Source organism: Muntiacus reevesi, chromosome 1 (genome assembly GCF_963930625.1).
Source record: "Muntiacus reevesi chromosome 1, mMunRee1.1, whole genome shotgun sequence".
Lineage (NCBI taxonomy): Eukaryota > Metazoa > Chordata > Mammalia > Artiodactyla > Cervidae > Muntiacus > Muntiacus reevesi.
Window position 1 is genome coordinate 81,548,327 of NC_089249.1, and position 11,897 is coordinate 81,560,223.

The 11,897-nt window shown below is 51.0% G+C and overlaps 1 protein-coding gene across 1 annotated transcript; it reads left to right on the forward strand.

Annotated features, from left to right (window-relative positions):
- The first annotated feature begins 2,271 nt into the window (after positions 1-2,271).
- Positions 2,272-4,519, forward strand: LINGO4 (leucine rich repeat and Ig domain containing 4). Its single transcript, XM_065904016.1, has one exon. The coding sequence runs from the start codon at positions 2,282-2,284 to the stop codon at positions 4,064-4,066; it is 1,785 nt and encodes a 594-aa protein (XP_065760088.1). The 5' UTR covers positions 2,272-2,281; the 3' UTR covers positions 4,067-4,519.
- The last annotated feature ends 7,378 nt before the right edge of the window (positions 4,520-11,897 follow it).

Here is an 11,897-nt window from a genome sequence, read left to right on the forward strand (position 1 = left end):
TGATGGGAAAAGTAAGATGTCCCAGGTGCCCCTGGGCAGAAGGACTCCAAGGAGATCTCCCTCCATTTCCCAGGTGCTCTCTCTACTTCTGGGAAGGATTATTTTGCAATCAGTGTGGATATTCCAGAGATCTTTCCTCCAGGAGCCCCCTCCACATGTAGTTTCCCATGCTTCACTCAGGTCTGCTTTAAAGAGGCCATCCAGGATCAAATGTGTCCCTGGACTGGCACACAGAGACAAGAAGAAGAAAGCACCCTGCTTCTTGAGGGTGATGCCCCTGGACCCCAGCCCACATGAGGGGGGAAAGAAGTGGTTCTGACACCTATCTCTTCCTGCACAGTGGCCGGGAGCCAGTCCCATAGCCACGGAGCTTGGCAAAGGAAGTTTGTGATTACATTAGCCACCTTTAAAGAGAAGGGGGCTGGAGCTGCCAGCCCCTGGTCTGGCGGGCTCTGGAGACTAAGAGGATGCTCACAAGAGTGGGAAGGAGGGAAGCTGGGTTACACGCTTCACTGCACTTTTGCTCAATGCAGGAAAGAAGGAAGAGCAGGAACTGCAGCAGTAGTGATAAAGAGCTAGCTGTCAGGTGGACTTCCCAGGACAGGCACTGGGGGAGGGGGGCAGGGATGAGGGAAGCTGGGACATTGCTCCCTGGAGAACTCTTAGCATGCTATCCATACCTGTTAGGTTGGGAACAGAGGAGCCTGCTCAGTAGCCTCAGCTGGGCCATTCTTTCTCATGCCCAAGCCCCAGAACAGTGTCCCACACCCCTTGCTCTTTTGGTCTCTTTCTGCAGTTCCTGAACTACTATGGTCCTCTGAAATAGCTGTAGGGTAGCCACCTGAATGATCCTTGTGGGAGGGGGTATAGTGTGGGAAATAAAGGGGGAAAAAAATCACACTCTCTCTTAAACTGTCTTTCCTAAGTTCCACCTGGGAGAAAATGGCCCATGTGGTAGAAAGTTGACATCATAGGGCCCAGAAAGACAGAAGTCTGAAAGGTCAAAGGTGACTGGGATATGCAGCTAGAAAGAAACCCAGGCATCCTGCCTCCCAGGGAGCATTAGTTTGCTCTTGTCCTATCTCTGCAGCCATCCCTTGCCAATTTCAGTACCTCCCCTCTCTTGGGGTCCCAGTGGTCATTGAACAGGGTGGGTCCATGGGATCTTTTCTCGTCTGTCACCTCATTCAGCCTCCAGTGGTCATCATAGCCACCATCTTCCTAATTTTGCCCAGGAACCTGGCACCCAGAAACTTACTTTAAGTTGACAGGCTGGGCACACAGCCTGTGCAGAGATCTCCCATGCCAGCCAAGGGCCTGCCTACTTCCACCACGGTATCTGGTCAGACACTGTCCCTCCTCACTCGTCTATGCCTTCCTGGCTCCCAATGTGTCTCTTGTGCATTTCTTAGGCAACAGAGGCCAAAGGCAACAAGAGATCTCTCTCAGACTCCCACACGGGGTTTGAATCAAACACCATGGAGGGGCATGAGAGAAGCCTAAGTCTGAGGGCCAAGCAAATAATGCTCAGGCCTCTCTTGGGTCCCTTACACCGCAACGTCATCCACAGAGGAGGTGGGCTGCCCTTGGGGCTCTGGTGAGGGATTCATGTGTGCCCTGTATCCTCTGCCACATTTAATGTGCAGCTTGGCTGTCATCCACAAGGCTTCTGGGGAGATTGCCTCGTGTTAGTCTGGGGCCTCGGGCCCTGGGCCAGGCTGGAGGAGGGCAGAGAGGCAGTGAGTGGAGCCTGGGGGGCCGAATTGAGGCCCACTTGCTTCCCAGGCGTGGATGACTTAGTCAAGGTGAGGCCTCTCTCTGATCAGGATCCGGGGATATGACCCCCTTAAGCCTTAGACAAAGCTGTGGGCAGAAAAATGAGAGAAGGGTGGGCAGAGAGGGACAGGGCAGAGACTAGGAGAGCAGCTGTCCGGAGAAGGGACCTGGGTATTTCTGGATCTCTGAGATAGAGGGAAACTCAAAAGTTACTTCCCTGCTGCTTCCTGTCATGTTCCCATAAAACCTTCCCCACTGGACTAGGGTTCCATGAGCTAGTAAGCACTTGGCCTGTTACCCAGGGGTGGTGGAGGGGAGTAGAGAGTCCCCAGAGATGAGGCTCCAGGGGATATATGCCAGAATCTCTCCTGCGTCTGCACACTACCTGGCCACGCTGAGACAGGTAGCTCAATCTCTCTCCTCTAAGGAGGCTCAGGGAAACCCATCATCTGAGCCACTTTCCAAAAAGGGCCATGTCATCCTCTGTTCCAGGAGCAAAGAGGGCATGGCTGTGGCCACAGCTCCAAAGCAAGCCTGGCCCCCATGGCCCCCTGTCTTTTTCCTGCTCCTCCTGCCGGCGGTGGGGAGCAGCGGCACCTGCCCCGCGGTGTGTGACTGCACCTCCCACCCCCAGGCCGTGCTGTGTGCCCACCGGCGACTAGAGGCTGTCCCGGGGGGACTCCCACGAGACACCGAGTTCCTGGACCTGAGTGGGAACCGCCTGTGGGGCCTTCAGCAGGGAATGCTCTCCCGCCTGGGCCAGCTCCGGGAACTGGACCTGAGCTACAACCAGCTCTCCACCCTGGAGCCGGGGGCCTTCCATGGCCTGCACAGCCTACTCACCCTGAGGCTGCAGGGCAACCGGCTGCGAATCATGGGGCCCGGGGTCTTCTCGGGCCTGTCTGCCCTCACACTGCTGGACCTTCGCCTCAACCAGATTGTCCTCTTCCTTGACGGCGCTTTCAGGGAGCTAGGCAGTCTCCAGCAGCTGGAGGTTGGGGACAACCACCTGGTGTTTGTGGCTCCGGGAGCATTTACCGGGTTGGCCAAACTGAGCACCCTCACCCTGGAGCGCTGCAACCTCAGCACCGTGCCTGGCCCAGCCCTGGCCCGTCTCCCGGCACTGGGGGCCCTGAGGCTCCGAGAACTGGACATCGGGAGGCTGCCAGCAGGGGCACTGCGGGGGCTGGGGCAGCTAAGGGAGCTGGAGATCCACCACTGGCCATCTCTGGAGGCTCTGGAGCCAGGGAGCCTGGGCGGGCTCAATCTCAGCAGCCTGGCCATCACCCACTGCAATCTGAGCTCGGTGCCCTTCCAAGCACTGCACCACCTGAGCTACCTCAGGGTCTTGGATCTTTCTCGGAACCCCATCTCAGCCATCCCAGCACGGAGGCTCAGTTCCCTGGTGCGGCTCCAGGAGCTCCGGCTGTCGGGTGCCTGCCTCACCTCCATCGCGGCCCACGCCTTCCACGGCTTGACAGCCTTCCACCTCCTGGATGTGGCAGACAACGCCCTTCAGACACTGGAGGAAGCAGCCTTCCCTTCTCCAAACAAACTGGTCACCCTGAGGCTGTCAGGCAACCCCCTGACCTGTGACTGCCGCCTCCTCTGGCTGCTCCGGCTCCGCCGCCGCCTGGACTTTGGCTCTACCCCACCTGCCTGTGCTGGCCCCCAGCATGTCCAGGGGAAAAGCCTGAGGGAGTTTTCAGACATCCTACCTCCAGGGCACTTCACCTGCCGACCAGCCCTGATCCAAAAATCCGGGCCGCGCTGGGTCATGGCTGAGGAGGGGGGGCATGCTGTTTTCTCCTGCTCTGGAGATGGGGACCCAGCCCCCACCGTCTCCTGGATGAGGCCTCAGGGGGCTCGGTTGGGGAGGGCTGGGAGAGTGAGGGTCCTACGGGATGGGACGCTGGAGATCCGCTCTGTGCAGCTCCGGGATAGAGGGGCCTATGTCTGTGTGGTCAGCAACGTGGCGGGGAATGACTCCCTGAGGACCTGGCTGGAAGTGATCCAAGTTGAACCACCGAATGGCACTCTCTCTGACCCCAACATCACCTCACCAGGGATCCCAGGGCCTTTCTTTTTGGACAGCAGAGGCATAGCTATGGTGCTGGCAGTTGGCTTCCTCCCCTTCCTCACTTCGGTGACCCTCTGTTTTGGCCTCATCGCCCTCTGGAGCAAAGGCAAAGGCCGGGTCAAACATCACATGACCTTTGACTTTGTGGCACCTCGGACCTCTGGGGATAAGAACTCTGGGGGTAACCGGGTCACTGCCAAGCTCTTCTGACCTTTCTTTCCACAGTGGGGCCTCATCTAGGCCAGCTTCAGATACCACAATGGGAGAGAACCAAGGCTGCTCAGACTGGACGTTCATCCCAAACAGCCCAGATCTTCCCCACCTCCTGCCCACACCACTCCAGCAGCAGATGCTGCCTCCTCATAGCCTGCCTCTTCAGGCTTTTGCAGTTTAAGGGTAGCATTGTCATCTCTTCCCTGAGGATCCCAGGAAACGGAAGGTGTAGATCCTGTAGTCAGCCCAGCCCTGCCTACACACCACATACAAAGCAGGAACTATAACCCTCCAGTCTGCTAAACTCCAGACTTCCTTCACACACACTTATACATACCCTTAATAACCAATACCAATTGCCAACTGCAGCGATAAGGCTACTTCAGGGTTGGGGCTGGAAAGTGCAACTGCTTCTTGGAGTCTGCTCTGTATCCAGGTGGTGTCTCCCTCTCCCTCTTGCTGCTCTGTCCCCTCTCTAGGCACAAGGAACTAGGGCCAATGACCGCAAGCTAAAGGGAAGAGGATGTGACCGGGGAGCGGGGAATGGGGGGGGAGGGCAGACTACATGCTGGCACTGGGTCTGCATGAGCCCCCACCCCCGCCATATCATTAAAGCTGCTGTCATATCATTAAACCTGCTATCAAAAGGCCATGACAGTGGCAGCCACAACTAAATGTGATCGCTCGAGTGTTCTTTACTTCAGTCTTTCCCACCCCTTCTTTCTGTCAAAATCCTGCTTCCTACCCTTCTGCCTGCCTATTAAACCTATAACCCAGTGACCTTGCCTGAATCTAACGAGCCTGACAGCCAAAGGTTTATGCAAAAGGTTGCCTGCCATGCCTGAAAAGATCAGCACCCCCAGCCCAGTTCCATGTCAGCCATCCAGAGATGGAGCAGAGAGTCTCTGCCTTCCAAAGGATCCTTCTGCAGAAATTCCAACCCAGGACACCCAGCTCCTCCCCTTTCTTTCTCATTCTGGTTGGACTCTCCCTACCATTCCTGTTTTGCAGATCCCTAGTGCCCTTGGTCGGAGAAGGCAATAGCACCCCACTCTAGGACTCTTTCCTGGAAAATCCCACGGATGGAAGAGACTGGTAGGCTGCAGTCCATGGGGTCACTAAGAATCGGACACGACTGAGCGAGTTCGCTTTCACTTTTCACTTTCATGCATTGGAGAAGGAAATGGCAACCCACTCCAGTGTTCTTGCCTGGAGAATCCCAGGGACGGGGTAGCGTGGTGGGCTGACGTCTATGGGGTCACACAGAGTCGGACACAACTGAAGTGACTTAGCAGCAGCAGCAGCAGCAGCAGTGCCCTTGGTGGAAAGCAAGAGAACCTCCACAAAATGCTAACAAAAATGAGAATCTGCAGTTCTTAAAGGAGAGAGACCCAGAACACAAGAGGACTAGGTTTGGAGGAGTAAGGTGGGAGGGGCACTGCAAGCTCTAGTGAAAAGTGGAGGGAAGGAGGAGCAGCAGGAGCTACACGCCTTTCCGCTGTCCTTATAGAGACCCCAGATGCTGAGGTGGAGTGGGAGGAGAAGATGCTGACTGCCTCTGAATGTGCTTCAAAGAGAGGGCAAAGCAGTGCCAGAAAAAGTGGAGATGCTGCGAGCTCAAGAGAGGTAGAAGGAGTCTCAGCATCATAGGAAGGGGAGGAGCGAAAGGAGAGGAAAGGAGCTGGAAGGAGGGACCGAGAAGTGGAGAGTCACGAGGTCCCGGGGAGCCTCTCTTTCTCCCTCCCTCTCTCTCTGCAGCAGCATCTGCACAGCATCCTCAGTTCCCCTCCATCTTCTGGGCCCCCACCTATCCCTCACCCAACAATCTGCAAGCATCATCAGCTTCCGAGCCATTCCTGCTGTCATAGTCCTTGCTCTGGGGAGACTCTACTCCCAGCCCAAACTATCCCTGACAGGTGAGAGAAGCTGGTGCCATGTGGAGGCAGCCAGACTTCACCAGTAGGCAAACTCTTCAAGGGGCAGAGGTGGGAATGTGGGGGTGGGGAGGGGAGGACGCAGAGGTGAATGTGAAACCCAGCAGTTTGGAGAATGAGGCTGGGGAATCAGGCAATCTTGAGTACACTGGAGCCTCCAACCCTGCCCCCCACTGCACAGACAGTTCTCTTAGCCTTGCAGCAACCTCTCCCCTCCAGGTTATAAGACACCAGAAAAGTTCCCCTGGGGCACGCCCCTCTTCCCCCATCTCCAAAATCTTCCACCAGCTGCTTATTAGATTGGGACTTGGAGGACAGGTGCTAGAAGTTCTCATTTCAATTGTGCACACTGCAATGCAGAAAAGGGCAGGAGCAGCATTGTGGTTCAGAGAAATCTTCTCTGGGAAGCACCCCCACCCTGAGGCAGTGGGGAACAGATGACATGTGTCTAGATCAGGAGCTGCTGTTGCCTGAGCCCCACAGCCTCCAGAGCAGCCCAGGAGAAACAGAATGCAAGTCACTTGTGCTGTGCTGTGCCGAGTCACTCCATCGTGTCCAACTCTTTTCGATCCCAAGGACTGTAGCCTGCCAGGCTCCTCTGTCCATGGGGATTCTCCAGACAAGAATACTGGAATGGGTTGCCATGCCCTCCTCCAGGGGATCTTCCCAACCCAGGGATCAAACCCAAGTCTCCTGCATTGCAGCTGGATTCTTTACCGGTCGAGCTACCAGGGAAGTCCCGCGAGTCACTTAGGTGATTTCAAATTTTCTGGTATCATATTGAAAAAAAAAAAAGCAACAGATACAATTAATTTTAAGACTATAGTTTATTTAACCCAATGTACCCAAACTATGATCATTTTCAACATGTTATCAATATAAAAATGAGTGATGAAATATTCCACATTATTTTTTCATACTAGGCCTTTGAAACAGTATATCCTTTACACTTACGGCACATTCCAATTTGGTAACTAAATTTTCACCAGAAATATCTGATCTGTATTTAGGTTTCATAAAATTCACTGTTGAAAAAATCAACTCATATATCCAAGTTGTTCCAACCATATTAAAAGTTTTCTAGGGACTTCCCTGGTAGTCCAGTGGTTAAGATTCTGTGCTTCCACTGTAGGGGGCATGGTTCCAATCCCTTGTTAGGGAACTAAGATCCCATGTGTAGCTCGGTGTAGCCAAAAAAATTTTTCCATAAATAAATACTGGTTTTAACACTTAAATTAACTGAAATGAAATAAGTTTTAAATTCCACTCCTCAGTCACACCAGCTATCTTTCAAGTGTTCAATAGCTACATGTAGCCAGTGGCTACTATATTAGACAACACAGCTCCAGATGTTATAACTCTAGGTGTAGACTAGGGCCTCCTCAGCACAGGTAGGAAAAGTATCCCTCCCCCAAAACACATTCAACCTAGAGGAAATGCCTGTGGGGCTCCCCCGCCCCCACTACCACCCCTTGCTCTCCTGATACAGCCTTTCCAGAACAGCTTCAAGGAGTGACACTAATTACTGTAAAAAGGCTACTGGGATGAGCACTTGTACCACAGCTTGTATCATCATCAGTAAGCCAACTGCTTACCTCACCTGTCTGGAAAGGCTGCTTTAGCTGGGGTGGGTGGTGGTGGTGGTGGTATGTGTCTGTGTGTGGACAAGTGTGTGATGACAACCGAAGACATGGGCAAGTGGTATGTGTGTATGTGCAGGAATGTTATGGTCCACATCACAGGCACCCCAATGCCAGCTCTCCCCTGGGGTGACAGCCGTGGAGATACAAAAGAAATAACACTTATTTTATGTCAGTGGTTATATGTAGGATTTCTAATTTAACCCTCACATCAGCCCTATAAGATAGGGAATCTTGGCTGATGGAACTATAGGTCAGGTAGACTAAGTAACACGCTCGAGTACACAGAGCTAATTAGTAAGGGAGCTGTTTCTGAATTAGGGCTGTCTGACTCAAAAGCCAAATGCTTTCCACGACATTGTCGTACAGCTCCAGTCACTGCTCTCATTACCCGCTTCCCCAGGGTCTCTCGGCTGCAGGAACTGACCTGTGAGAAAGGTAAAATCCAGGGGACATCCTCCGCCCCACCTACTCTGACCAACTCTTAAGGAAAACTGGGGTCAGTTGTTGATCCTCACCTTCTTGCAGTAACTCTAATGCACCTGATTTGGGAAGCAGAGGATCAGTTGTTGGTTTTTAATCTTTTTTTTTCAATCTCCTCTCCCAATGTCCTTACCTCTGCCCCAGGGACCAGCAGAAAGGAGCAGAAATTCCAGAAATCAGATGAAATGCCTGGATGCCAGCAATACAGCCTCTTGTGATTAAAAATGGAGGCTTCAGATTTCATAGGTGCTTATCAGAGTCCTAAGCTCAACAACCTCTTAGGTTATAGAGTGCCAGCTCAGGAATTTCCAGTATAGTGGGACGATTGGTGAACTGCTTTACTCTCGAGAAGAATTCAGCTCTATTCACCTGCCTACTCCTGCTTGAGAGAACCTTCCTGAGGTCATCCTGCCCAATCCTCTCTCTACCCCTCCTCTCTTTCATTTCAGACACAATCTCATCTAAGCTGAGAGAAGTTTGGACCCAAAGACATTCTGGCAGCACTTCCACACTCCCTATTTTGGTTCCTGAGATACTCTAATTTCCCTATGGCCTTTGCTGGGCTGTTTTCCTGATTCAAAGGCAGAGCATGCTGCAAGGCAATGATCCTTAACTTTGAGAGTTACAGACCCCTGTGAGAATACCTGGTGCATTCAACGGACAAAAATGCTTCTAGAACCTCTGCTGGGAGAAGCCTCAGGTGGCAGGGAGAAAGGTGAAGGCTTAGGCTGCCTGTGCTCTCCAGGTCCATTATCGGCAAAGAGAAAAGGCTAGGAAGGGCTATGGTGTGAAGTAGCTAATTGCTTAAGTAAGAGCAAGTGATAGGACAGATCCTACAAGAAAACGTACTGTTGCCTCCAGCTGCTCTGCTCCCCTCCCCACCACCATTTTCCCTGCAGCATCTATCTCTCAGAGAGATGCAGGAAGCTTTGGGTAGGACTTTTGCTCTAAGAAGTCAGTGTGGTGGTGATGCAGGCTGAAGAGTGTGTGAGATAAAGAACTCCTGAATCCTCTTCCTCCAAACTGCTTTGTAAGGGGGAATTAAGGAGGAAGACTTCGAGCTGGATGGTGGTGGCCAAGGAGGCTAAGGAGAGTGTCTCTCTCCTAGGACACCTGCCACAACTCATTAATCTGACCTAAAGACAGAAGAGTAGCACCAGCATAATTTCTGATACTAAGACCCACGCTCCCAGTTGCTGGTTTCCGGTGAAGACCCTTGAGTGATGGGGTGAATCCTACAATGAGGTTTTCCAAAACCTCAGATAGAGAAGCATTTGAATGGTTTGCATGTTGTCCAAGAAGGGAACTCTGTAAGTAGCAGGCTCTGGAACTATTGTATTGAGAATCCCTCCCTGTCCAGCCCTCTAGCTAAAGTCTACTTCCCTGCTTTGCCTTGTGGAGTGGAAACAGCTGCCCACTGAATTCTGGGCCACCCACACTTTAACTAGTTTCACCTGCTGCCACCTACACCTTGTTCAGAATACTCTTCAAGGAAATAAAATGGTCTCTTTAGGACTGGAGATGAGAATAAAGATATCACAATTCACCCAGTCCCAATTTGTCCTATGTCTTCTTCTTTTTACTGTGACTTTTTTTGTTATGCAAGTATTTTTTATTTTTATGTAGCTGAATTTGTTAGCATTTTCTTTGATAACTTCTAGGTTTCATATCATATTTAGAAAAGCCTCCTACTATCTAAGATTATTTAAAAATTACCCTATGTTTTCTTTACTCTTATAATGTCCTTTTGGTATATGTAAGTATTTAGTTCAACTGGAATTTATTTGGGTGTTAAGGTGTGAAATAGAGATCCAATTTTGTATTGTGTGCTAAGTCACCTCAGTTGTGTCCAACTTGTTACAGCCCTATGGACTGTAGCCCACCCAGGCTCCTCTGTCCATGGAACTCTCCAGGCAAGAATACTGGAGTGGGTAGCCATTCTGTTCTCTGGGGAATCAAGATCTTCCCGAACCCAGGATCAAACTCACACCTCTTACCTGTCCTACACTGGCAGAGGGGTTCTTTACCACTAGTGCCACCTGGGAAGCTTTTATCCAACCCTTATCAGATATCCAAAGTATATGAACAGACAATTTACAGAAAAATATAATTGCCACTTAAACATACTAAGAGATGCTCAACCTTATAAGAGAAATGAAAATGAAAATAGCAGTGAGATGCCATTTACACTACCAGATTGTCAAAAATCCAAAAGTTTTATAACAGGCTGTATAAGCTTGCTGATGGCACAGAAAACTGTAAAACTTCTGTAGAAGGCAATTTGTCAATTTCATACTTACCAAATCCTTTTCAAATGCTGTTGGTGGAATGTAATTGAGAAAAATCTTTGTGGAAGAAAAGAGAATTTGTGAAATCGTATATAGCTAAGTTAAAAAAAAAACAATACACACACTTGTCAGATTTAAATGTTTGCAGCCCTAAATATTTACTGTACAGATATACAAGAGACAAACAAAATATACTTGGGTATCAATATGTTAAAGGACTGATTGAATAAACCTTAATACATGCCTCAAGCTTGCTGTGAAACTTAACTATTAGGCAGATACCTATGTGCTGCTACAGAAAAATATCTGGACCATGCAAGAAGAAATTGCAAAATAGTCATTTTTAACATGTTATCAACTGGATAATATATATAAATTTAATGTATGCATATTATAGAAATCTTGTGGAAAATCCACAAGAATCTGGTAAAAACCGGGTTGCTTCTTTTAATGATGAGAAACCTGCTCATTCCTTGGTAGAATGTACATGTATTACTTATTCAAAACACATATATTTTTTAGATTAATACAAAACTGAAAACTGAGGCTCAATGGCATCTCCTTAGTTAACTATACATATAATCTTGCATTTATTTTACAAACATTTACTGCGTGCTTATCATGTGCCAGGCATTGTGACAGAAGCTGGTGAGAAGATTCCCACATTACATGGAACGCCCAACCCCTGCCCGCAGGGTGAGCCCCTAATGCGGGGCGGGGACTGGCGGCGGGGAAGGGTCGGGGCCGCCTCGCGAGGCTCTCCGCCGCTCTGAGTGGGTAGCAGGGCCCAACCGTCCATAACGGTCCAAGTACCCAGGCGGCGACTGGAATACACTCTTCCAAAGCAAACCGCCGTCTGCATCCCCTCCCTCGCCCCCACAGAAACGGCTCCCCTACCCGCAGCTTGTGCCTTCGCGCCAGTAGCCTTGACCGGTCTCCCTTTAAACCCCAGGGAAGGGTTGGGCCCGAACTACCCCCAGCTCCCTTACCACGCGTTGCCCCGAACTTGGGTCCTTCATCTCTCTTGCTGTGTGGTGTCAGTCGTCGTGTGTTCACTCCTCGACAGAGAAATAGAGATCCCCACGCTCTGCGGCGCAATTCCTTCCGCTTGGCTTTTTCTTCATCTCTACAAAGGCTTTTTAATGTTTTCCCGCGGGATGAGGCGGGGGGACGTTTTTCGTGTCTCATGAGACTCTGTCATGGTATGCGGACCGATCGAGGCAAAGGATCGCCCGTCAGGAGGCGGCTTCCCCAATGGTCACTGGGTTGTAGAGTGGCACTGGCTTTGTACAAAAGCACTAATTTTGTGCGGTGATGCGGTTGCGTGATTCCACACCCCCCCTCCCCGCCTTTGCACCTCCGGAGCGTTGATTTACACCCCCCACGCCCACCTCAGTGGAAGCCTCCTAGGTAATTGGCCTGGAGATGGGCTGGGAGTACTCCTTGAGCCTCTAATTGGCTGTTTAATACTCAGCAGGTGCAA

Excerpts from the sequence above, each read along its gene's own strand:
- LINGO4 (XM_065904016.1), top strand. The coding sequence starts at position 2,282 with ATGGCTGTGGCCACAGCTCCAAAGCAAGCCTGGCCCCCATGGCCCCCT.